General features: G+C 34.8%; 1 protein-coding gene across 1 annotated transcript in view; it reads left to right on the forward strand.

Moving 5' to 3' along the window:
- Positions 1 to 26,497, forward strand: part of DNAH5 (dynein axonemal heavy chain 5) — a 117,044-nt gene that overhangs the window by 33,112 nt on the left and 57,435 nt on the right. Inside the window, exons 19-42 of the mRNA XM_053976898.1 lie at positions 262 to 504; positions 1,411 to 1,601; positions 1,683 to 1,782; positions 3,024 to 3,148; positions 4,471 to 4,672; positions 5,529 to 5,764; positions 6,996 to 7,214; positions 7,922 to 7,984; positions 8,964 to 9,202; positions 10,005 to 10,245; positions 10,696 to 10,895; positions 11,711 to 11,864; positions 12,528 to 12,691; positions 13,347 to 13,503; positions 14,520 to 14,732; positions 15,514 to 15,738; positions 17,027 to 17,199; positions 18,310 to 18,488; positions 20,095 to 20,282; positions 20,853 to 21,047; positions 21,720 to 21,854; positions 22,570 to 22,677; positions 23,381 to 23,534; positions 25,151 to 25,297. Coding sequence (XP_053832873.1) covers positions 262 to 504; positions 1,411 to 1,601; positions 1,683 to 1,782; positions 3,024 to 3,148; positions 4,471 to 4,672; positions 5,529 to 5,764; positions 6,996 to 7,214; positions 7,922 to 7,984; positions 8,964 to 9,202; positions 10,005 to 10,245; positions 10,696 to 10,895; positions 11,711 to 11,864; positions 12,528 to 12,691; positions 13,347 to 13,503; positions 14,520 to 14,732; positions 15,514 to 15,738; positions 17,027 to 17,199; positions 18,310 to 18,488; positions 20,095 to 20,282; positions 20,853 to 21,047; positions 21,720 to 21,854; positions 22,570 to 22,677; positions 23,381 to 23,534; positions 25,151 to 25,297 — 4,251 coding nt within the window. The remainder of the gene's footprint in view (positions 1 to 261; positions 505 to 1,410; positions 1,602 to 1,682; positions 1,783 to 3,023; positions 3,149 to 4,470; positions 4,673 to 5,528; positions 5,765 to 6,995; positions 7,215 to 7,921; positions 7,985 to 8,963; positions 9,203 to 10,004; positions 10,246 to 10,695; positions 10,896 to 11,710; positions 11,865 to 12,527; positions 12,692 to 13,346; positions 13,504 to 14,519; positions 14,733 to 15,513; positions 15,739 to 17,026; positions 17,200 to 18,309; positions 18,489 to 20,094; positions 20,283 to 20,852; positions 21,048 to 21,719; positions 21,855 to 22,569; positions 22,678 to 23,380; positions 23,535 to 25,150; positions 25,298 to 26,497) is intronic.

The raw sequence follows: 26,497 nt of genomic DNA on the forward strand, positions 1-26,497 counted from the left end.
AACTACTTGGTAGCCTCGGTTAATTGCCGGACTTCCCGGAGAAAGAGGATACTAAATAATATTTAAATTTTGATGATAATCATGCCATTTTGTACTGAATAAGAAGGCAGATAGGAATAGGCCTGTTACACTGGGGTGCAGATTACAATTGAGTAATTCTGCCCTTCCTTAACATTATTTCAGACACCTGTGGAGGTGTTGCATGATGGTATTTTCAAGTCCCTTACATATATTTAACTAACTGGATTTATGATGTTTCAGCAACAGAAGGGGAAAGAAGATCAAAAATCTTGACTTCCTCACAAAAGTTCAGTGAGATGTGGGCTGGCCTGTCTCCTACAGCAAAGAGGAAGAGAATGGATTTAGAAAAGTTAGAGGAAGAAGCCAATGAACTGCTTTCTTACTTCAATGATCGTAATATTGATGCCCTTTTGAAAGTCACTCGACACACTCTGGAGACCATCCGCAAGCGCATTCATGCATCTTCCACCATCAATTTCTTAGGTGGCTACATTGTAGTACATTGGTCTTTAGGCTATATAAAGAAAAATGTCAATGTAATATCCCATAACTATATAAATCAGACTCACAAGTGTAAAAGAGAGGAAAACAAAGGGATTTTGATTAAGCTGTCTTGTTAAGTTACAATCAATAACATTGTCTATTTCCAAAGTTTTTTTTTTTTTTTTCTTGTGACAATACAATGCTGTTTCTCTTAGGACTCACTGTACTGTTCTGAAGCCAATATTATATTTGGAGCTAGTCTTGATAGATAAATTTCTACAAGACCTTGATAACTTGTTAAAAGTTTTAACAAGTTAAGTTAAAAATGAACTTGTTTAGTTATCAAGTTAAGACCTTGATAACTATACAAGATCTGTTTGACCTTGCCTTTTACATAAAACTCTATAAAAAAAAATAGAGCTGTCTTTTTTCTCTTACTATAATTGCCTTCAGACATTTCCATACATGGTGATGGAACACTGTTTTGAAGTGTTTTTATTGTCTCATGCCTTTAAGAAACAAAAATAAGGGCAGCTGTCTTTGGTCTCTATAGTTTATAAGGCATACAATATTATGAGACTCTAAGGAGGTTCTGTGCCCAATTTAATATGCTGACTGGGAGTACCAGTCAGATAAGAAAATTGTGTGCTAAAGTGCTAAACAGAGTTTAACTGCACAGAGCAAGTTGAAGAGGAGCTTCATGGAAAAAATAGCTTTGCACTTACTTTTCATCTGTGCTGCTGTAGAGTTTAGCAGTACATCAGGAATTATTTTTCCCTTCAGAAATTACACTCAATGCTCTACATTAGGAGATATATTTGTTGGTTTATATCAAAACAATGCCTGGTTTGATGTCTTGAAAAAAATATGAACAGCCCTTTTGTTTTGTTTTTGTCTTTTATTTAGAAAATCACAATATGTCTAAGCAGAAAAAAGGTGCTTATCCTATAATTAGGACTAATATTAACCTATGTATCCCTAATATCATCATGACACCCTCTTTGGATGAGGTACAGCAGACACTTAATAAAGCTGTAGATAGTATTGTGAAAGTAATGAAAGGAGTTCGGCATTGGAGTAAGGAGAGAATATCCAAGGTTGGTGTCTTTAACAGCCTTACTTAGAACTAACGGTGCAAAACTGCTGCAAATGAAAAATAAATGTTATTCTCTCTTCAGGAGAAAGTGTTAGAGGGAAAAGTTATTCTGTTGTGCAGTGGGAGCAGAGACAGCGATTCTGATGATGGAATGAAAGAGACTGAAAAGAAAAACTTCCATGGTAATGATAAACTCTGACATCAGTAAATTTGAATGTTAGGTAAATGTGATTTATACAGAATGTATTGGAAGATATTAATTACAAAATACATCAAAAACAGTAGACTTGATAGATTTTAAGCAACCTCATAGATTTTAAATTGCCTCAGAGAAGAAATCTCTTTCTCGTTAGAAACCAGGTTTTCCACTTGTTCTCTGGATTTGAGTAAGGGGATTTTTTGGGGCTTCTTGAAGAGTTCTAATGCTTTGGGTTATAGCATATATTTTGGTTACAGTTATAGTCATTTTGCTACAGAATAGTCTTTCATGATTTGCCAATGTGGTTTGTAATTTGGCATGTTCAGATGGCATCTTAGAACTTGTGCTTACCCTTTAAGAAGGGTAAACTGAATTTTCACAATACCTGGTGTTAAATAAAAACGTCTATGTAAATTGCAATATTGGTGTAGAGAGGATTATGTAAAAGATTGAATAGACTAGAATTTCTAAAAGGATTTTCATTATTCTGTTTCGTGACCAGATATTAAGTTGCTGCAGTCATTAATTCAAGAAAATTTAAGATGGTATCTTTGATTGGATTTTTCTTCTCTGAAATGTTTTAAAATAAAGCCAAGTTAATTGTTCTACATTGTACCCGAGATTCTAAAAAATTACATTTGAGTATTTTTAGCTTAGCTCTCTCTTATACACCTAAAAAATTGGACAGTAATACTTGAACTGGTTAAGAAGTTAAATTAATCTTTCAAAACTAAGAATTTTGCTTGCAAGAGATGAAATAAAAAATGATGATGTCCTTTTTGGGGACTGGTTATGGTCATCTTCTCAGAGTAATGTTAATTTGTATTTCAAATTGTCAGTTGCGGGGTATTTCAGAAAATAAAAATGCTTAGTGCTGATATATAAGTAAGCAAATGCTGATAATATAAATAAATCACTTAGGTGAAGCATACAGAATTGAGGAATAAGAGAAGAAGAAAGATTCTATTTGAAAGATTGGTGTGGAACTTGTTCCAAATTAGACAGGGTACCTGGATGGAACAATTTTACTAAAATGGAGATATTTACGAATTTGTTGGCCTCCTTGTCTTCTAGTTGCCTTTAAGAACACCTAACTTTAAAGTGCATGCTTATTGAAAAAATATGTCATTCGGTTTTGTCTATAGGAATTTACTTCTCCTAAGTAGTATGTCTATCCTAAGCCTGCTTCTATATTTGAATCTTCTTTTATAGATAGTGTATCAGATGCAGCATCACTCAGTTCATCTGATGCAGTGCAAAGCCAGAGCTACTTCAAGAATGTTTCAGAGAACAAAGAAATTATTAAATTAGTATCTGTACTCAGCAGTGCCATCAATTCTACAAAAGGGGTAAGACAATTGAGATGTTAATTTGATATCACTTTCTGAGGGATATTAATGTATTACTTTTAATATCCTTGGGTAATAAGGGTAGGCATTTAAAGCTGTGATTAAATGTAATAATGAAAAAGTTTTGGATGGTGGATGGAAAACATGTGGCTAAAAATTTGCAAATATGCTTTAAAAGCGTAACATGGATTAAGTGTACTCTGTTCCAAGATTTGAGGTTTTGAATATTGCGTAAATTAAAACATCATAAAAAACTCTAAGTGTAGCTGTGTTGTGTGTAGCTAATTAAGCCAACATGATTTCTGCAACATTACAAAGAGGTTATGAAGGTTTTTAGAGGAAAATTAGCTATTAGATTGGCATTTGTAAAGTGCTGCATAGGATTTGCTAGAGTAGCTTAGGATGTATCTTAAAGGATATGCATAACTTCTTTGCCTTGTTCTTATTCTATGCACTCTTTAGTAAACTGTATTTCTTTAGGGAGCTCTGCATCAGTTTCTTCTGGGGCTGGTCCAATCTTTTAAGTCTTGCCATGTGAAAATCTTTGACTCAAGGCCTTGTAACTTCAGTGGTACTAAAGCATAACTACCAGGCTGGTGCTGAGTAGTTGATAATGGTGGATAGTTATCATGGTATTTTGATATTTGGTATTTTGTAATATTGTAAACTTTTATCATTTAGCCAGCTTTAAATGTCTGCATGTACTATATTTATCGTAAGTCATGATGTGGATTATCTCTTGTAGGACTCGTCTCATTTACTTGTTTAATTAGATGCAGAGATGATTTAACTTTCTCACATTTTTCTGAACTCCTGCGAACCAAAAGAATAATTCTTTTTCACACTCATTAAATGATATTCAAATCAAAGAGACCTGAATTGAGTGTAGAAATTAATGTTAAAAAAATTGTCTCATAGCTTCATTATTTCAGAATGAATTTTTCTTGTTATGTTGGGCCCTGGAGCTCAGGTTTCCATTTCTAGCCCAAGAAATGGCAGGGAAGGACAAGTGTACTGTATCCTGGTTTTAAACTTTACTTCCCACTAATTCCAATGATTTTATTGACTGAAGATTCACCTAATTGGCAAATGTTTTAACTAATCTGACAAATTAGATGTGATGAACATAGGGTTTCTGGCACAATGTGATCAGTAATGGAACTTGCTTTAGCATAAATTAACCAACAACCTTCTGTTTAGTGAGGTGCTTCAACCTGCTCCATTATGGAATTTGTAGTGTACTCTAATGAGCAGCTGCTAAGAAATTATATGTATATATGTGATGCTGAGAATCTTTCTTTGAACTTGTAAATGTCTTTCAGGAAGTTCTTACAGCTTTGGAGAGTTTTAGTTGTTACCACCATATATGGCAGAGGGACAAGGAGGAAACCATCAATAAATTCATGGTGGGAAACCCATTAATCTATGAGTTTGAATCTGAAATTCTGCATTTCCAAGACCTGGACCTGAAAATCAATTCTGAGCCTGAATACGTCTGCGTGGGAGCTATTGCACTGTACACTGGTAGAGTTCAGCTTCTCTCCAGAGACGTGTACTTTCTGACTCCAGTAGGAAGGAGAGATGTGGCAGTTTTGGATGGGTGAGCTAGATTAAAATGGAAAGGAGAAAGAGAGAGAGAAGGGCTGTTTGCTGTTTTGGCTATAAATGCTGCAAACAAAACACAAGAATATCTGTGAGGCTCAGCTGGAGTTTATTACCGCGCCTGTATATGTTTGCCCATCCTTCTGTCACTGATTCCCAGGGGTACATACTTCATGGCAGTAAGATGATAAGTGTGTTACTTTTCTCCTTTCCCAACTGCATGCAGTGAGACAGCTGAAACCCTTTCTATCTAACAATTCCACCAATGCTATGATCAAACTTGGTTTCTTCAGCTTTCATAATTAGACTCCTAATTTCCTCCTCATGTTATTTTTTTTAAAGATTAATTTTTGAAAAGATTTTAGACTTAGATGAGAATATTAACTAATTCATTAGTGATGTATAGGACAGAAGTTTGTATAATGGTAAATAAGCAAGATGACAAGTATGGAGACCAACTTAATCTTTCCAGTAGGTACATCCTAAAAAAAATGTATGATATCTAATATCTATTAATTGTTCAATGTTTTAAGATAATTTTTCCAGTAGAAAAGATAATAAATTCTGAGAAGAATAGGAGGAAAGCAATCATGAATTGCAAGCAATTTTATAAACCACTTCAAGGTGTCCATGTGATTTTGCCATCGCTGTATGTGAAGGGTTAGATCGAAAAACCAGAACTGGCACTGAAGAAAACAAATGTAATTAAAAAGATTGAAAGTGCATCTTAACAAATATCTACAATATCTAATATCTACTAATTGTTCAATATTTTTAGCTGATCTGAAGCTAGCATTGAGATCAGAAACCAAAGCCTGGATGACTTTGCTGGGGTGTCATTGCAATAAGAAGTACAGAACACAGATGGAAGCAATTTTGACTTTTATTGAGGAAACTGGCAAGAAGTTAAATCGCAGCATCACGGACCTGGAGGATATCAGAATAGCCATGTCAGCTTTAAAAGAGATCAGAGAACTACAGATCTCTATTGACTCCCAAATTGGCCCTATTGAGGTAGCTAGTGGGAATGTTGCATGTACGGGTACTGTTTCAAGAGAGCAGTTATTTTCTGGGTTAAAGGTTAACAGTGAACTTTGAAAATTTATGATTTAATATGTGTTGAACGTTGAGTGACAGGCCTGTTGTGTTCCTGTAAACTTTTTTTGTGTGAAAGTCTAATTTGGGCAAATGTAAACTTGCTGAGGTGAGATGTGGATGTTTAGTGAACAGTGTAGAAATTGAGGGACGTAGGTAAGAGGAAGATGAGAATACAGGTATTTAATGCAAGAAATCTTTTCATCTTTGTGGAATAAGTCTGTGTATGAAAAGGAATGAGAGTCCTAATTTTTTTTTCTTTAGCTAAGCCTTAAGAGGAGTAAAAAGCTAATATTAAGCAGATTAATTACTTTTTCGAGTTTGATTGAGATTGATTGCTTTTATCAGCTGTATAAGTTAAAATAAACAAAAGCAGCTGACTGCCTAAAAAAAAAGTTAATGTGATAGAATGCATTTACTGAGCATCTGACAAATGGCAGGCTTAAAAACAGGTGGTAACTGTTTCTCTGCATTCCTGACCACAGTATTTATTTAAGAATGCTATAATACGGCAAAATGCACCTCTGATTTTTCAGTAGAATTCTTTTTCCTAAGACATGTTCATGATTCCTGATTGCCCAAAATTTCATTATAAGCTTCCAATTCTGCAAGCAGGACCCTCGAGTCCTGAGGCACAAGAAGTGATGCTTCAGTTTTGAACGGGAGATTGGCATATTTTCCACGTAGTGTTGCAGTAGACAGTTATGTTTCCATTTTTGCAATTTGGCTACAATTTGATCAAACTGGAACGTATGAATGGAAACAATTCCACTTCATACAAAAATTTTCAAATGAAACTGCCACATGTTTATTGCTACCCTACCCTGTGCTAATTTATAGAAAGTGAATGTCAGTTGTGTTTTAGTGAAAATTCACTAAGGGTTTTCAGTACATAGACTGTTCATATGTTGGTGATGCAAGCTGAAGTCAATGCTCTGAGAAAAAAATGCAGATGTTTCTTCCAGTTTGGTATTGGTTTGCCCAATTTTGATAATGGCTAGGCAAGAAGAACAGAATTTCTTTTTCTAACAAATCATTCTCCATTCTGAAAAAAATTAAATGTTAGCATTTTAAATATATGTTTTCTGTGTATGTTTATAAAGTTAACTGAAGTTACCATTTTATGTATCTTGATCCAAATTTCTGGCAGGAATCCTATGCTATGTTGAGCAGATATAATCTACTTATTGCCAAGGAAGAGACAGAGAAGGTGGACACGTTGCACTACACTTGGGAAAAACTGCTAATCCGTGCAAATGAAGTGCAGGATGAGCTTGTTGCTTTGCAGCCAAACTTCAGAGGAGAGCTTATTAGTGCTGTGAAGACTTTTACTGAAGACTGTGCACAGTTTTACTCTGATTATGATCAGGCAAGTGTTTCTATTTTATTGTATTAGAGAAATTCTTAAGGAGAGATGGGAACATGGAAAGGTTTTTGGATTTGACTAATTAATGGGATGGACCTCGACTGCTGAATAGGTTTATTCTTGTTAAGATGGTGTTTGGGTTTCAGTTCAGGGCAGGTTTGTTTAATGTTTTGTATATGACTGATGTAAGTAATGCTTGTAATCAGTTCCTAAAAATTAAGAATTGAGATATTTAAGGTTTTTGAAAAGCATCTAGTTATCAGGAACAAATGTGAAGATTAGGATTAATGATAAATTATGTTAGCATCAGAAAACTCTTCTTTCGTTCTGATATATGTACAAATGACTTAAGCTCTCACATTCTTTTTCATTAGAATGAATGAAGGTGAATTAATCTTGCATCATCTTTTAAGTAATGCTGACTTTTACTCAAAAAATGAGCTATGACTTCCTAGCTTTTGCATTGTAATGAAAAATTTCTGCATTAAAAATACAATTAGTTGCCTTATTTGAATTTTTTAAATCCTTTTAAAAAAGTGTTTGTTCTAGTAGATTAACTGTCATCCCTTGGTTCAGTTGATATCTGATCTGGGGAGGGGATCTGGAGGCTGCAAAAGTGTTTGAGGTTAGCAATTAGAAAATGCTGATTAGAAATAAGTTGTGGTTAGTCTCACCCTCTAAACTGATGTATTTTTTTTTTTTCCTTTTAGAATGGGCCAATGGTGGTTGGTTTAACACCTCAGGAAGCCAATGACAGGCTTACTATATTCCAGGTGCTGTTAATTCTAAGACATAACTTAATACTTACTACAAGTGAGCTAACACATAAAGGCTCTGAGAAGGAATCTCAGCAGTTGAATGAACTTTCATTGATAGATAGGGTTACTGATTTGGCAAAGCCTGTTTTGTCTAAGTGAAAGCTATGTTGGAATTTTTCTATGCATTTGCAAGGAATACTATTAAAATCCAAATTTTTTAGGAGTTAACAGAAAGGCTGCATAGATAATGAGTAATGATTGCTAGATAGAATATTCAGAAGAGAGCCTTCCTACAAGTTTAGTGTATTTGGCTATAGGCTATTCTTGTGTTCATTACTGTGGTTTTTTTTTTTTTTTTTGTTTTTTTTTTTTTTTTTTTTTTTTTTTGTTTTTTTTTTTTTTTTTGTTTTTGGTTGAAGTCTGTCTTCATATCATTATTAATATCTATTCCTGCAATAATAACTTTTAATACTTTTCTCATACTGCTTTTCCCATACTGCTATTCATTTGACTTCCTACTATGTACCCTGAGTTATATTGCAATTGACAAATAAATTGCGTTTTTCATTGCTGCTTTAATGGTAGTAATTCTTCCTTCAACAGTCAATAAGATTTGCACAGCACACTTGGAGAGATAGAATTTGCTGTATTCACCTTTTTATTTCTTTGTGTGTCATGCTTCACCTCTTTCAAGTGCAGTCTTAGCATTTATTGTTCTGTCACTGTGCCACATGAAGTAAATGGTTTTTCTGTCAGCTTCTAAAGATGTGCCTCCAAGCTAGCTAAAAGTTACTTTTCTCAAGAAAATTGTTGACAAAACTGTTGACAGTATAAGCTGTTACTATCTCTCTCCATCTTTCTATTATTTCCTAGATTTTAGTCTAATTCAGCTCGAATCATAATTTTGTATCTTGAATATTTAGTAATTTTTATTAACTTTTAATTGATTTATTATTATTTAGCTATTTTAACGTTTTTTCTTTTTCTTTCTTAGAATCGATGTGATAATCTCTTTCGGAAATATATTACTTGTACAGGTGGAGAAGATCTTTTTGGTTTGCCAGTTACTCGATGTTCTCACCTGCTTGAAATAAAGAAGCAGCTGAATCTGTTGCAGAAACTCTATAATATATATAACAGTGTCATTGACACAATCAGTGGCTACTATGATATTCTTTGGTCGGAATTAGACATTGAAAAAATTAACAGTGAACTTATGGAATTTCAGAACAGGTGAGAAACTGCTGCTGTGTTAAAGTTGCCTAAAGTACTTCTTCTTTATGATTATAATTGGTTAGCACCAATAATCATATATGAGCATGTATTTATTTAGTAAGGCATGAAAAATGTGAATTTAAATTGAAAAGTATATCCATTACCAATGTCATAAAATCAAGAAAAAATTCTAAATGCTGAGTATTATTATTCCTTAGGCAGATTCTTGGCTACCTTTTTAATTCCTTTGGAATATATGTTAAAATTGTTATTTATTTTGTCCATGAAGGAAAGTTTCACCTTTTTATTGTAGTATTTTTGTTCATGAGAGACAGATTTTTTTTTTTGCTAGATGTCAAAGGCAAGTTAGTGAATTGCTGAATAGTTTTTCTACAAAATGGGTTATATTGTATACATAGAAGCTGAACTTTTCATCAAACCAGGAATCAAAAAAACTAAAGAATTAAACCCTGGGGAACAGGATTTTTCTAGAGCTCAGAGCAGTGCATATCAATAGTCTCACCAAAAGATGAAATCAAGATGCAGAACATTTCAACTGATTTTGAAGATTGCTTGCACAGAATTATTAAAATTATGCAGCTACACTCCTTAAAGGAAGGCTGTAGGTGCCTACCTAGCTATCAGTTATTGAAATAGACTGGAAACAGATTTTCTTACATGGAGAAGCACATAGAGAAACTCCAAATTGAAGGTAACCTGAATTTGGAAGGTATGCGTTCTGCTGTTAAAACCATATAATGTGGCTTTAAAGAAAGAATATTTGAAACACTTTGAAAAAGCTTGCTTTATCTCCATGTAGGTGCCGTAAACTCCCTCGTGCTGTAAAGGAATGGCAGCCTTTTCTTGACCTACAGAAGACCATAGAGGACTTCAGTGAATGTTGCCTATTGCTTGAGCACATGTCAAGTAAAGCAATGATGCCTCGGCACTGGAAGCAGATTATGGATCTCACTGAACACAGATTTGATGTGGAGAGTGAAACATTCAAACTGAGGAATATAATGGAAGCTCCATTACTAAGATATAAGGAGGAAATAGAGGTACTATGAAGGAAGAAATATGGAAACATGAAACCAACAATCTGCTTGTATAGTATAGGAGTATCAGTAGCAAGAAGGAAATTAGAACATTTCTGTAAAAAGAACAGAGAAATGAACTATCACTTCAGGTTTTTGTAAAATTATGACACAAATATATTGTGGTGTCAACTTCTTTTTTTTTTAAGTCATGCCATTTGTGAGGGTACCTTGCTTTGTGACATTAAACTTATGAAAAGTATTCACTATGTTATTATTTTATTCCCCCCAGAGTTGATTAAATTGTGATGTGGTATACAGATTATTAGCTATGGTGTTTGTATATTTGTAGACCTTTCCACTAAATACTTATGAGCCTAATGTTACCTAGTGTTAAAGGACATAAGAGCTAGATTCTTATACCAGGGACTTGAAGGATTCATATCTTGTTTTGACGTCCTGTTTATTTAAAAGGCTATCTGCATAAGTGCTGTGAAGGAGAGAGACATTGAGCAGAAGTTAAAACAAGTGATAGCTGAATGGGATAACAAGATGTTTATCTTTACAAACTTTAAAACTCGTGGGGAGCTTCTTTTAAGAGGTGACAGCACATCAGAAACAATTGCTATGCTGGAGGACAGCTTGATGATTCTTGGTTCTCTCATGAGTAACAGGTAAGGGAGGGAGGAAATGGGGGGAGAGATAAAAATATTAGCAAAAGGCTTTGTTTTAGTGAACAAATCTATCACAGATACGAAGGTAAAGAAACATCTAGATAAAACCTAAGAGCTTGCTTGTCCTTGAACTGTTCATGGGGCTAGTTCTCATTGTATCTTGTTTATCCCCTCAATAAGTTATTTTGAAAACATGTAGCTGCAGCTTGGATTTTTTGAATAAACAGCTGAAAAGCTTTCATTGATGCAAGAAAGTGGGGACATAGGAGAGAACACTGCTTGGCTATGGCAGGCATAATATGGGCATGACAGGCACTGCTACTCTGCCCCTGCGACAGAGTAGGGGCAGAGTAGCCTCATGGCAAAGGTGTTGAAAATCCCAGTTAAAGTGAGATTCAGTTTATCTGGTTTCACATGCCAAAAGACACAGATAAATAAGGAAGACAGAGCCTGATCATCAGGCAGATGCTCAAAAGCAGGAGTTTAGGAGAGTTCGGGAACTCTGTGAGTTTGCAGCTTTCAAGATGTTGAGTAGTCTCTTTACCATAGAGTGAAATTGAAGTCTTGCTCCCATTCCACTTCTGTTGGATCAGAGCTGTGCTATGCACCTTGTGTAAACAGCAGCACGTTGGAACTGATTTGATTTAGAGCTGCCAACAAGCTGAATTAAGTTTTTATACTTTAACTTGAAAAATTTTAAGCATAAAAACTAGTCCTCATCCCGTGACTTATACACTGGTTTTCAAGAGTCTTGTTTTCTTCTTGAAATAAAGAAATGCTTCTCTTTTTTTTTTTTTTTTTTTTCTTCACTGTAGATACAATACACCATTCAAGACACAGATTCAGAAATGGGTGCACTATCTTTCCAACACAACAGATATAATTGAGAACTGGCTGACTGTGCAGAACTTGTGGATTTATTTAGAAGCTGTTTTTATTGGTGGTGATATAGCAAGACAACTTCCAAAGGTTTCTAGACATGCCTTTTTTTTCAGTTTGCTTATCAACGTTTTAAGAATAAAATGTAACTGTGATGTCATAATGATGCAGTAACAAAAAATTAATTTCTTTAATATTTAACAAAACTGGTCTTGCTAGGAAATTAGGTAAGCAGTGCCAATGGAAGACATAGTGTGAGAAAGAATAATAGCATCATGTGATCTGTTTGATCTTTTGATTTCTAGATTGTAAAGCTGTTAGCTAAAATGTATTTAAACATTGTGCCTAGTAGTAGCCTTGTGTAGTAGTACTTACTACTAGCATAGTAGTATCTTAGAATCCTTATCTTAAACTTTCTGCATGGCTTTTCAAATAAAAAATGAACTTCAGTTTTAGAAAAATAAATTCTTCAGATTTGAAGCTTCAATTCAAATATAATGAGTTTTCTGTCTTTTTCTCTAGAAATGTAAGAGAAAGTACATAGCAGGCTTGACAGCCAAGTATAAAATAAGCTCTATTGTGTAAGCAGAAAGAATTGTGTCTAAGCTGAAGTATTTCTAGAAGACATGATTACAAGTGAGAAGATTATTGTTGAGATTGCTGGGTGCTGGTTCTGCAAGCAGATGCCTTTTCCCTCTTCTTTTTTCCTTCCTCCATTTCTTTCATTCTACATTCGCTGTCATGTTTCAACAGGAAGCAAAGCGTTTCTCTAACATTGATAAATCCTGGGTGAGGATCATGACTCGAGCTCATGAAACACCCAATGTTGTTCAGTGCTGTGTTGGAGATGAAATAATGGGACAGTTATTGCCACATTTACTGGAACAGCTTGAAATCTGTCAGAAATCGCTCACAGGGTAAGATTACTACAAGATCACGTTCTTGGCCAGATGGTTGTGCATGTGTAACTGAGGAAAAAGCAATTGCTCAGATATTGTCCCAAGAACTTTGAAAAGATCATGTTCTTATTCTACTATGAATGCAGTTGAACTGACCAAACAAGTTAGCAGGATAATACAACACCTCCAAAGAAACCAACTCATGGATAAGTACTTGATTTGTGACTAAGGTGTCATTCACTGTCTGTCTCTGTTGAAACCAAAGCTGGTTTCAGTCTAGATTCAATCCAGAAGGCAGTCTAGATTTGTGTATCCCATTCACACCTTTCACAGATCTGGGAGACATTCGGCTTGAGAGATGTAAATAGCAAGTAAAAGAGTTAACATAAAAATATTTTATTTCAGCTTAGTTTCTTTTCTTTTTACTGGTGTTTAGATTATAGCAAATAATAAAAGTTTTCCATAAAATGATTTCTGATACTAAGAGAGTAGCTTTAAAGCAGATGCTTAACATGACTGTATGATGGATTAAAAATTGTAATTGCTACAGTTAAAAATTGTATAATTAATTGTGAGAAATACCACTTTTATAGAGGAGAGGATGTATAAATTAACCCATATCACTTACCATCTACTCCCTCCTGGCTTCTCTGCCAATTTTTTAAAAATACAGGTACCTGGAGAAAAAGCGCCTGCTATTTCCACGATTCTTCTTCGTATCAGATCCTGCTCTCTTAGAAATTCTTGGCCAGGCATCGAACTCTCACAATATACAGGCACATCTGCTGAATGTGTTTGACAACATTAAAACCGTCAGGTTCCATGAAAGGGTATGTACTGCCCACACCTCAATGTTACATTCCTTTATATTAACGTCTGATACTTGCTAAATTAGAGAGCTACTTGGTTGCATAAAGCATTCAGCTGTTCTACTTTATTCAGTAACTATTTGATGCTGAGTAGGCTTTCTTCCTTTAAGATTTGTTTCATATTCTCATTTATGATGTAGTAAAACTTCATGTAGAATAGCAAACCAAAAATTTACACCAGTGCTTAAATTTCAGAAAAATCCACCCATGTACTGAACTTTTTTCTGTGGCTTCCTCTCAAATAAGCTTTTTAATCTTTATGAGCTTATTTACATCTTTACATTGCCTGCGTTTGTATTTTTCCATTCATGTTTTGATTGAAAGAAAAAGCGTATATACTGTCTCTCCTGTTTCTGACATGCCTTTACTATACCTTCACACACAATGTTTGAAGAACACTTTTCTTATCCCTTTTACAAGAACAGATAGCAACATTTTCTCCTTATGTATGCATTTTCTTAGAAACTCATTACCTCCCCATGCTTTTGAAATTCCTTTGATTGCCCATGTTCCTTAACTTTTCTGCTTTCATTATTTTTGATGCTAAGGCTGTATGTTTTGTTAGGCTGTTAACCCACCAATAATGGGGGAAGGCTTCCTTTATTGTGACTGGAAAGTGGATGTTACAGAATCACAAAATGGGTCAGGTTCGAAGGGACCACAGTGGGTAGTCTGGTCCAGCCTCCCTGCTCAAGCAGGGTCATTCTAGAGCATATGGGATAGGATTACCATTGAAACTTTAGTGAGATCCAGGAACTGTCAATATATTAGGTTTTGTCTCCTTGTTCATGGCAGTGTTCTGTTTAAAGCCTTTCTGCATAGCAAAATAATGATTTAATAGTCTACATTTCATTGAACAAGTTGATATAATTTATTAGTTACTTATATCAGTGTAATGGAGTGATTGCAGGAAAATATGAGTTATTGTAAAGATAAATAATGTATCTATAAACACAAGGTATTTTTTCTTTTATTAGATATATGATCGTATATTGTCAATCAGTTCACGAGAGGGTGAGACTGTAGAGCTGACTAGACCTGTAATGGCTGAAGGTAATGTTGAAGTTTGGCTCAGCTCTCTGTTGAAGGAATCCCAGCTATCACTGCATCAAGTTATTCGCCAGGCAGCTATGGACATCCAGGAAAGAAGTTTTGAGATTACTGAATTTCTTTCTACTTATCCAGCCCAGGTAATATCATTGTTAAATGAATGAAGAATTATTCCCAGATATGTATCAGGTTTTTTTCTTGTCTTTGCATTCAAAGTTGCAGCCAGTGTTAAATACAGAACTAGCATCTAATTTCATTTGAATCATCTCAGTCTTTTAAGTTTCAGTTTCACATAGCTGAAGCCAAAAGAAGATAACTTACCCTAAAGTTCCTGTTTAAAAAGGATGCTGAACACAATAAATTAATGTAATGAAATTAACACTATTTCTTTACAAGCTTAATACTTGGCTGCTGGAGGAAAAGTAGTAAAACTGTATGTTTGCTCATATATTCAGGATGCTATGTATTGTGAAAGATTTGAAACTGAGGGTAGTGTTGAAGGAAAAATATTTTTTAGGAGAAGCTTCACTTGTGATCAGGAATGTTGTTGGAGATGGAATAAAAGCTTTCTGAATGATTATAAAAATATTTCAAATGGAAGCATTAATTATTCACTGGCTAGTTATTATTTATATAAAGTATATTTGTTGCATATAGTATTTTTATATATACTGTAAATTATATTGAGCAGTTGTATAAGCAATGCACTGTAGGCAGTATCTACAAGACCGAAGTACAGGCTTAACTATCCATTTATGAATGCAGTTGGGACACAGAAAACATGACCTCTGTATGAATGCATAGAAAGTAATTTTATACATATAGTAGGAGAAAAATTTCTTTAGTTTTTCTGGGTCTGTGAATGTACATTTTAGGTGAAATACAAAAGATTATGAAGCATGTACTTCTGTGTTTTCTAAGGTCGGGTTATTGGGAATCCAAATGATTTGGACAAGAGACTCAGAAGAAGCTTTGACTCTTGCCAAGCAGGATAAAAAAGTTATGCGTAAGACAAACCAGTTTTTCCTGGATCTTCTGAACATGTTGATAGATATGACAACAAAAGACCTTAGTCCATACGAGCGAGTTAAATACGAGACATTAATCACTATTCATGTGCATCAGAGGGACATTTTTGATGGTCTTGTAAGTATTAAAAAATTAACAATGAATTATGAGGGGTTTTCCACATAACACAATGAGAAACGATAAGAAAATATTATGATACCTATGAAGTCCTGCCTCATTAGATAAACATTTAATTTCATTACTATAATGATTATGTGTCCTGGAATAAAAGTGCTGATGCTGCTTCAACCAAGTCTTAATTTCTTTTTAAGTAATTCAGTGGCTTTTCCTCTTCTCAAGCAGTAGCAGAATTTTGTCATGTTTCATGTTGGTCCACTAAAGTTAATAGTTCCTCTGTAGCATGATCACTTAGGGACTTCTTTTTCCTCATACATTTTGTTGCAAGTAATTTTCCTTTTTCTTGACTGCATAATGAATTTCTACAAGTAAATAAAATGAATATAGAGTTATAGTACAAGAAAAAGGTTGAAGCTGGTATTCTCTCTGCTCTACTTTAAATAGCATACCTAATTATTACTTAGGGATTTCTTTATTCACTTTACACCTTCTCATGCTGACACAGAATGCTAAAATAAGGAAAATGAAAACATTTAGCTTGATCAAACTTAAAGCATTTAGCTTGATCAAACTTAAACCTTTTACCTATAGGAAGTCCTGGACCTGGTTCTGAAATTAAGCTGTCCAAATAAAGAATTATTGAGTTTTGGCCCATTATTAATAGGCAGGCATTTATCTTTTAATTGTAGAATCATCTGTTTCTAATATAATAATTTTATGTAAAATGTAATTTTTAGATATAAATGGAATTATTTTTTTAAAATCCTGTTTTAATATTCAATAGAGCAACTGTGACTTATTCTCAGTTCTGTTGAATTCCTTAGATAGTATCAGCACCATGACACTGCCAGGAAATATCTTTTTTCCCAATATGCATGTGGTTTCATACAATTCTCATAGCAGTTTATAAAATCACATATCATATTACAAATATCACATTATGTACTTCTGACTAATGCAAAAGTAAAGTGGTACAGAGGACTAAAAGGAATGGAAATTTTAAGGTTAAACTGAAATGACTCTTGTTTGAGGCTTATGAACTGTAAATTTGTATTTAGACTTTTGACACACTTGTCTAAAGCCTGAAGTTCCTCTGCCTAAGTATGCGATTGAACAATAATACATTAGCAATTTTTGTGGTAAAAATCCAGATAGATTCTCCACTATCCACTATATTTCACTGTGTTTGCAGTGCTACCTTTGAATCTACTAATTAGATGGCATAATATAAATGTGAAAGTAAATGTTAACCATGAATGCCACAGCCTTGTCTTCCCTCTCTTCTTAGTGCTGCATGCATATCAAGAGCCCTACGGACTTTGAGTGGCTGAAACAATGTAGATTTTATTTTAATGAAGACTCTGATAAAATGGTGATTAAGATCACTGATGTGAGCTTCACATACCAGAATGAATTCTTGGGCTGTACTGACAGGCTTGTCATAACACCTCTTACAGACAGGTGAAAAAGACTAATTTTATTCCTTTATTCTTTGCTGCCAAACCTCGGCTTTTACAAGAGCAGTTTTGTCATTCCTGTTGGATGCAACATTGATCTCTACAGAGTTTATCCTTCACAGTCTTGTCAAAGTCAGTACTTTCATATGGAATGCTTCAATATTTTTGTTTCTGTGCCCTATAATGCGAATAATTTTCTCCCACATACTTGCACTGGTCCCTGCATTCATTATGTAAGTGACCTGCATTCTTATGTACATGAAGCCAACATACCTGAGGATCTGATATATTCAAGAGATAAAATATGTAGAGATACAGGACAAAAGTAGGTGTTTACAGAAAAGCTAATGAAAAGAGCTAAGAAAGAACAGACAGGAAAAGCAAAAGAAAGAACAAACAGGAAAAGCAAAAGCAAGAACAAACAGGAAAAGCAATTTTTATTCAGCTGCAGTAGTTTGGAGATTTTTGATCTAAAAGGATGTTGAAAGAATTGCAATCCTATTAACAGAGAGAACTACCTGTCTAACTCAAATAGCACAAAGAATGCTTTATAACCTATCACTGGCAAAACAAAGGCAGTTTGGTTGGTCATAGTTTTTTTTTTTTTAACTATTCCATACAAAAAATTCTAGAGCTAGTATTGATATATAATTATTAGCTGGTGTTTTCCTGCATTATGCATAGATGTTTCATTTATGAAAATGGCATGCACTGTGTGATCAAATTTTAAAGATGGATGAGAAAGGAAAGGTTAGATGTCTTTCATTATTGTACTCCACAGAATAATGTGTTTCAAAGCTACTCCAGATAAAATAACTCTGTATCCAAGCTATTAAAACTTAGGCAGAATCTCTATATCTGCTTTCTTCCCTTCTTGTGATCTTTCAGATTGCTGATAATTGAAGATTATCTGTTCTCTCACTTTATGTATGGTGAAATGAACTTAATATTCCCTGCATCAGAGACTGAGTGAAGGGGTTTTGTCCTTACTGATCTAAATAGTGGAATATAATTTCAGCACTTTCCTTTTCTCCTTAAATCAGACCTTGTGTAAGTTCCTCTAGCACTTTACAGAAATCTGTCTGCTGCAGCCTGATTGATTGCTGCCTTTTAGATGTTACATCACTTTGGCTCAAGCTTTGGGCATGAACATGGGTGGAGCACCTGTGGGACCTGCAGGAACTGGAAAAACTGAAACTGTGAAAGATATGGGGCGGTGCCTTGGAAAATATGTAGTGGTCTTCAACTGTTCAGACCAGATGGATTTCCGAGGACTTGGGAGGATCTTCAAAGGTAAGATATGGACCAAAGGTAAGCTGTTGGCCAAACAGTCAATTGTTTTCTGGGGTGCAGAAAGCACAGGATAACTAACTGGGTAGAGAAAGTGGTTGTTCCACTCTACTCAGCTTTGGAGTGGCCTCATCTTAAGGACTCTGCAGTTCTGGAGTCAACAATACAACAACATATAAAAATACTGGAATATATCCAAATTACAGCAAAAAAGATGATGAAAGAACTAGAGGACGACTTAAGAGGAACAGATGAATATACTGTATTTTTCTTTGAGAGGCTGAGGGGTACCCTCATTGCTGTTTATAACTTCCTCATGAGTGGGAGGGGAGATGGAGGTGCTGATCTCTCTGGTGTCTGATAATAGGATATGGGGGAATGGCTTGAAGCTGCATGGGGTGCAATTCAAGCTAGGTATTCACGGAGAGTGTGGTCAAGCACTGGAACAAAGTCTCCAAAGAAGTCTCTGGGGTCTCAAGCCTGTTAGTGTCCAAATGGTGCTTAGACATCTTATATATTCGGTTTAACTTTTAGATACACCTTTGTGGAGTCAGGAATTCTACTTGTTGATCCTCATGAGTCCTTTATAAGTCAGTCCTTTATGTCCTGAGATATGATTTTATGAACTATGTGAAGGTTTCAAATAAGAGGACATCTCCGTGAAACAAGGTTGAGACATAACTGGCAGATGGTTTCAGCTTTTTAATAAATGCAAGTAATTAATACCTTTTTTTATGTATAAAATACAGTTGCAACACTGTCTTCAGTACATAGAAATGCAACACTATCTTCAGTAAATAGAAATGCTATGAAAACATGACACAGTTTATGAAAGGATAGATAAAGTCACTTAAAATGACTTAAAGTCACAAGGAGAATTGCTGCTATGAAGAGAAAATGCTATGAAATTTATTTGGAACTGAACTGGTGGGACACGCTGAATTTTAATTTCTGTATTTTGTCTAATTCAAACATTGAAGTTTCTTTCAGTAGAAGGAAATGCATGGGTAGTTCTAGATATGTTAAAAACAATTGTCAGAGCTCACTGAAATTAGTTGCAGATGACATTTTTTAGGCATCTGAAGTTTATACCTGTCAGTCATGGCAGATGTCAAATTAGAGACCAAAGGGAGGTTCTTGACTATTCTATTGTTGCAAGTGACTGTATCTATGGTTTTGTTTTGTTTTCCCCAAAAAATACAAGGAAAAATACAGTTCCAGCATAGACTGATTTCCAGCTTTTTTATGCAACTGTATTGTTCCTTTTAATATGTGCAATAAGCTGTTGACAACCTGTCACATTTTCATAGAATTATAGCAGGAATTTTTCTTGGGAGGTAAAGAGGAACAGGAAAACATTCAAGATATAAGAAAAAGAGAAGAAATCAAAGAACATCGTATCCTAGAAAATCTTAAGGACTTTGTGAATTTGTATTTTCTTACTTGAAAAGAAATTAAAATTCTTCTTTTTGTTCCTTTCCCAAAAATAAACACTTTCTCAAAAATAAACACTTCCCCCCCCTCCACCCCTGAGATAGATTAACCTAATTTTTGGCTTGTGAATTGCACCAAAAAATGATTGTATGCTTCGTTGCTTTTCTCTTTGAAGGTCTTGCTCAATCTGGGTCCTGGGGTTGCTTTGATGAATTCAATCGTATTGATTTACCAGTGCTATCAGTAGCTGCACAGCAAATAGCAATTGTGTTGACATGTAAGAAGAAACGTAAAAAAAGGTTTATTTTTACTGATGGAGACAATGTAGAAATGAACCCAGAATTTGGCATCTTTCTTACTATGGTAAGTATTCAGTAAGTTTCTAATATACCAGTGATGATTGTACAATAATCGAGTCTAACTTGGTATTTGCTAACTCTTATGTCATTCAGTTCTTAGAACCAACTCACTGATAGTTTGAGAACATTGAGCATTGCTGCAAATGCAGTTTACAGGGTCTTGTTTCGATAATGTCAAGCACATGCAACTAACAAATGCAGGCAGCACCATAAATACAAGTTATCTCAATTTCAGATTCCTTCTACATGCCAAATTCTGGCTCCCAAAGTTTGCTTTTTGCTACAATTACAGAAAAATTGCTATAGAGATATAGGTAGGAGTAGCTAGTAAAAATAGGACCTAAAAGACAAACTCAGATTTGAAATGCTTAGGTGGAACATTTTTCATATCTCATTGTTATAAAAGAGGCAAAAATTCTGTAGAGATATGGGGGTAAGTCTGCATGAGAATTAATTTTAACATGTGGCTGAAAGCCAACAAATTATTTTTACCAACCAAGATGGCATATTCCTTTGCTAATTCTTCTGTTTGTACAAGGTACTGTCAACTTCAACATCTGTTTTTCCTTTCCAGAATCCAGGATATGCTGGGCGGCAAGAACTTCCTGAAAACTTGAAGATCAATTTCCGTTCAGTGGCTATGATGGTTCCTGATCGTCAGATCATAATTCGTGTCAAATTGGCTAGTTGTGGTTTCATTGCTAATGTTGTGTTGGCAAGGAAATTCTTTACACTGTACAAGCTGTGTGAAGAACAGCTGTCAAAGCAGGTGATTATTTTCATATGGTGCAACCTGATTATTTTAGTCAAAAACTATCTGTGAAGTCACAAAATATTCATGTGAAGAATAAGGAAAGGTTCATGCTCACTAAGTAAGCTGAGAGACACTTGCACTTTAGTAATGCAGCCTTCTGCTATCCTGGAAGATTAACTCCTGCTGCAGGTTGTCGGTGCAAGGATGGGGCTTTCATGCAGAACACTGCTTATTATTAAGATTTAGCTTTAATGAATGGTGATGGCTGAGACAAATAAAGGCTTTATTGTAGCCTTTGTTGGTCTTACAGAGTGGGTTAAGAGGCATTTGGTTTGTGCTGCCTGTACTTGTACAGATATTTCTCGGTGCCCAAGGGCCACAGAGAATTCAAAATAATACTGATAAAGTATTTCTCAATAGTCCTTGGGAACCCTGTCTTGATTCAATTACTTATGATTAAGTTTTTTTTTTTTCTGTCACACCTTAGATTTTAATAGATGGTAGCAGATTTGGACAGTGAAGTAGCCCATAGTCATACAGCCAAAAAATAGCTGATAGATGTTTGGAGGCAGTTGAAATACATATACCACCTCTCCTACATATCCATCCATGTCTTAAATACCAATAAGAACTGTTTCATCCCTATTAACTTGGGGAAAATCTTCCCAAACTTCACATATCTTCTAGGTGCATTATGATTTTGGCTTGCGAAATATATTGTCTGTGCTGCGTACACTGGGAGCAGCAAAAAGAGCAAATCCCACAGATACTGAATCTACCATCGTCATGCGTGTTCTGAGAGATATGAACCTGTCTAAACTAGTAAGTTCTGAGGACCTGATAAATAATTTAAACTGCACTATGTGCTATGTGATCACTAGAAGATTGTATGTGACCTTTACACTGAAGCTAGCTTGGAAATGTTTCATTCTCTGAGTGGAACAATTTGTCTGGGATGGAGATGAATTTCTCATAGTACCCTGTGTGGGACTGAGGAGGGAGTGAGCTTTCTGTTGTTTGAGTTTCTATCTGGGTTTAACCTTGAACTGTTTAGAATTATTTTTTACATATTTTCCCTGCTACCTTTAGAAGACAGTAACAAAATAAATGTCTATGCAGAAACTTCTTTAGAAACTTTGTGCTTAAGTATTTAGTCACTCTAAAGAATCTATTATTTGTAGTAATGAGTAGCATTTCACCTGTCTAAATAGCTAACAACCCTCTTCTGTTTCTGTGATACATAATTTTTTTTTACACCAAATAAAAGAAACAATTTTCTAAATGCTCTTGCTAAAATCTACTATAAGAAATTCAGTCTGCATGTTAGTGGTTTATTTTGCAAATAGAAGCATCATATGATCTCTTTCTGCTGTGTCCTTCTAATGTTTAGCGCCTAGAGGATTTTTATAGGTGGTTCCTTATGTTCTCAAGCATTTCTTTAGGTCTTCAGGACTTAGGGATTGTTCCTTCTAAAGTTGATAAAATAAATAGAATAGGCTTTAATCTGTGTGGATTTTTTCCCCCTGATTTTCACTAGATTGATGAAGACGAACCCTTATTTCTGAGTTTAATTGAAGATCTGTTTCCAGATATCCAGCTTGATAAAGCAGGCTATCCTGAACTTGAAGCAGCCATTGACAAACAGGTGATGTTTCTCATGATTTGTGGTGCTCTGGTATAACTGTCATTAAATGACATCTAAGAAAATTCTTGCTGTGGAGTCTATCTAGCTGGCAATATTATATTTTACTATTTAAGCTTTTCCATAAATCTTTACCACCTGCATAGTATTACTAAGCTTATTTTTCAGGAGGTCACTAAATTTGGATTATAGTGTCCTGTGGTTTTCTTGAGTCATGGTTACTGGGGTCCAATCTGAAAAATGCATGTATATGAGCTTGCCTTATGTGATCCAGGATTTAATATTTATCTAAAGTCCTGACAATTAGAATATTAATTTGAGAAAAGATTTACCTAAAATTACATCTCTTCTATTTAATTTCCCATTAGGTGTTTGTAATACTTCAGTATGGCCAACTTAAGAATATAATGTGTACATATATATTATAGATCTATTATAAGTATATCAATAGATAGATTATAACATACATAGAGGCTGGTTTACCTTATTTTTCTGAATGCATATTTGAATGCCAAATATATCTCCTTTTTCCAAAAGTTTTTTTTTTAATATACACAAAACCTTTACAAAGAGTATAGTAATCTGTTGATGATATATCTATATCTATCTATCTGTCTATGTATTTATCTATCTATATCTAAAGGCATCAAAATATATTTGGTGCTCTAAAATCATAGTAATTTAGTTTCCTGTCACTGCCTTTTAGGTGGAGGAATCTGGCCTTGTTTGTCATCCTCCTTGGAAACTGAAAGTTATCCAGCTTTTTGAAACCCAGAGAGTAAGGCATGGATTGATGACACTAGGACCTAGTGGTGCAGGAAAAACTACTTGCATCCACATCTTAATGAAAGCAATGACAGGTATGTTAGTACTTTATATTGTAAACTGTTACTGAACTGTTACACTGTAAACTTTAAGCCCCATTGTTTCTTCTCAGAAAACAATTGCTTCACTCTGAGAATATAATACTGGAAGAATGAGTTTGTATGTTGAGATACTAATTATTTCAGTAGCTTAAAAATATCTGACATTCAAAACCACATGTTTCATGTCTTTTTTCATATTATCATACTTTTATCAGAACTTCTTATTCTAGATGGATTAAGAAAGAGGAATACAGTCTAGGCAGGCAGCACAGACAAGTGATTAAAGCATCTCCTGGGTTATGCTGAGGAAATGCTGGAACCTTTTGCTAATCAGAAGTATTTATGTCTTTTTGAACACAATGCATAAGACAGGGTCTTTGCAATATAAAAGAACTGGTTTTATAACCATAAATTCCTGGTTTACACAGTGAAAAAGTCTTTAAGGGTATTAATTTTGTGTCCTGGCTGGAGGCTTGAAGACTGTGTGTAGTTTTCTTGTCATCTGTATTTCTAAACAAAAATATTAGTTGAAGAATATCTGCTTGATCTTATTAAAATAAAAGGTCATAGCTTGGGGAGAAAAACATCTCTTTTGAGGTAAGCTTGTGTTACCCCATTTTACAGGATGATTATATAATTTTCCAGAAGTGAATAATTTCTGTAAAAAATAGTTCAAAAATAGTTCAGCAAGTCTCATACATGCAGTAATGTGCTGTGCTTAAGAAACACTGTAAGCTCTACATTGCAGTGGAAATGACTGTTCGATTTAGGAAAAAAGCCAGAAAGAACAAAGTTGCATTGCACAGTTTTCCTATCTTTTTTTCTAGCACTGAGATGTGAACTACTACCAAGATAAAATCACCTCACTACTTTTTTCAAAGCTGATCTTCTCACACAACCTCATGAAATGTTAAACTGATCCATCAGGCTTCTGTCTTACATGTTAGCAAAATCTGATTATAAAAAAGTTATTTTAAAATAAGTGATTTTTTCAGCTCTTTCTTTCAGTATCTTACTACTGGCTCCTGGTTACATTTTAATATTGGGTTTTTTAAAGATGTCCAACACAGTAGTTTTTAAGCTGTTGTTAACAAGATAAAAAATAAAGGTTACATGGTCATGGTATGCCTAGATAGAATTTGTCTGTCTAAGAGAATTCACAAGAATATGCCAATATTGTATATTTTACCTATTCTAAGACGTAAGCAAGTGCACAGAATGGGAAAATGATCAATCATCTGTCTGGTATTTATTCACTGCATTTTAAAAATGTGCATCCAAACCGAATGTTTTAAAGCTCTACTGTTTGATAAGCCTTCAAAATATTAAACTAAACCTTGAATAAATTTAATCTTGCTGCTTTTCTGTTCCCAATGAAGCTATGAAATGTGAATTGAATAGTCAAAAGTTTCAGAACTTCATTTTACTTTTCTTTGATGTCTCCAATTAATTTTTGTATAGCAAGAGAAGTTTTTCAAGTAAATACACATGTTCTTATAATCATGAATACATATTAAAGCATATATTTTGGTGTGATGAGTTTGAGTTTGTCTAAGTTGTCTTACTGCTGAAAAGAAATTTAAAAACTAACTGATGGTCTGCCTTCATAGATTGTGGACAGCCACATCGTGAAATGAGAATGAATCCTAAAGCTATAACTGCTCCACAAATGTTTGGACGCCTTGATGTGGCAACAAATGATTGGACAGATGGAATATTTTCAGCGCTCTGGAGAAAAACTTTAAGAGCAAAGAAAGGTATTGTGGTGGGTTGACCTTGTCTGGACTCCAGCTGCCCATGAAGTTGCACTACAACTCCTTTGCCCAGCTGGGTAGGGGAGAGAAAATAAATGGAAAACAACTCATAGATTGAGATAAGGCAGTTTACTAAAGTAAAAGCAAAAAATTTGCATAAGCACAAGCAAAGAGAAAAAAAATTATTGTTCTCAGCTTCCCATCAGCAAGCGAATTTCAGCCACTTCCCAGGAAGCAGGGCTTCAGCATTCATAGAGATTGCTCCGGAAAGCAAACATTGTAAACAACAGAAACTCCACCCTACTCCTTTCCTGAGCAGATGTCATATGGCATGGAATATCCCTTTGGATATTTTGGGTCAACTGACCTGGTGTCATCCCCTCCCAGGACCTTGCTCACGCCCAGCCCCTTGATGTGGGGAATACTGAGAGATAGAGCTGATGCTGTGCCACTGCTGCTCAGCAGTACCCAAAACCCAAAACCTAAAACAAGGTGTGTTATCAACACCTCTTCAGCCACCAATGCAGAGCACAGCACTGTTTAGGGCTGCTATGGGGAAAGGAACTCCAGCTCAGCCAGACCCAATACAGGTATAATGAAAAAGGCTTCCATTCAAAATAAAACAAGAAAAAAACCTCAGAAAAGAAAAAGCTTCAGGAAAACTTTATAAAGCACAGTAACAGATTTTTTTTTTCTTACATGGAATTATTGGAAAATTGCTAGAAGAACTTCTGTCCCTTTTACAGTCTCTATTCTAAATGCTTTGTGTTCAAACAGTGTAGAGTAAGAAATACTACTTCACTGCATGTACTGAATTCTCTCTTTTGTATATTAGGCCCTCCTGTGGAAGGAAAGTGGAATGTAAAAGTCAGTTGCCCCGGTAGTGGTGTCCTATAAAAATTTTTATGCTGTCAGGATTTCTACCTGTTCTCCAGCTGCCATATTAAAAGGAAATAAATCTCATCAGTTGTGTCATACCAGCTAGCCCTGCATATCATAGTCCATCTCAAATGGCACTAGAGAATTCTGTTTAGGCTGCCAATTTCTGCCTAAAATTATGCTGACATATATTCTTAGACTGCTGTTTTAACTAAATGAGTGGCCTTGATAATTTGATGCTAGATGGTTTCTTCCTTTTTTGTCTGAAAATTAGTATGCAATCTTATCATTATGCCTTAGAAGAAAAAATAAAAGAAAATCCTA

The sequence above is a fragment of the Vidua macroura genome, chromosome 1 (genome assembly GCF_024509145.1).
Source record: "Vidua macroura isolate BioBank_ID:100142 chromosome 1, ASM2450914v1, whole genome shotgun sequence".
In the NCBI taxonomy this organism is placed as follows: Eukaryota; Metazoa; Chordata; class Aves; order Passeriformes; family Viduidae; genus Vidua; species Vidua macroura.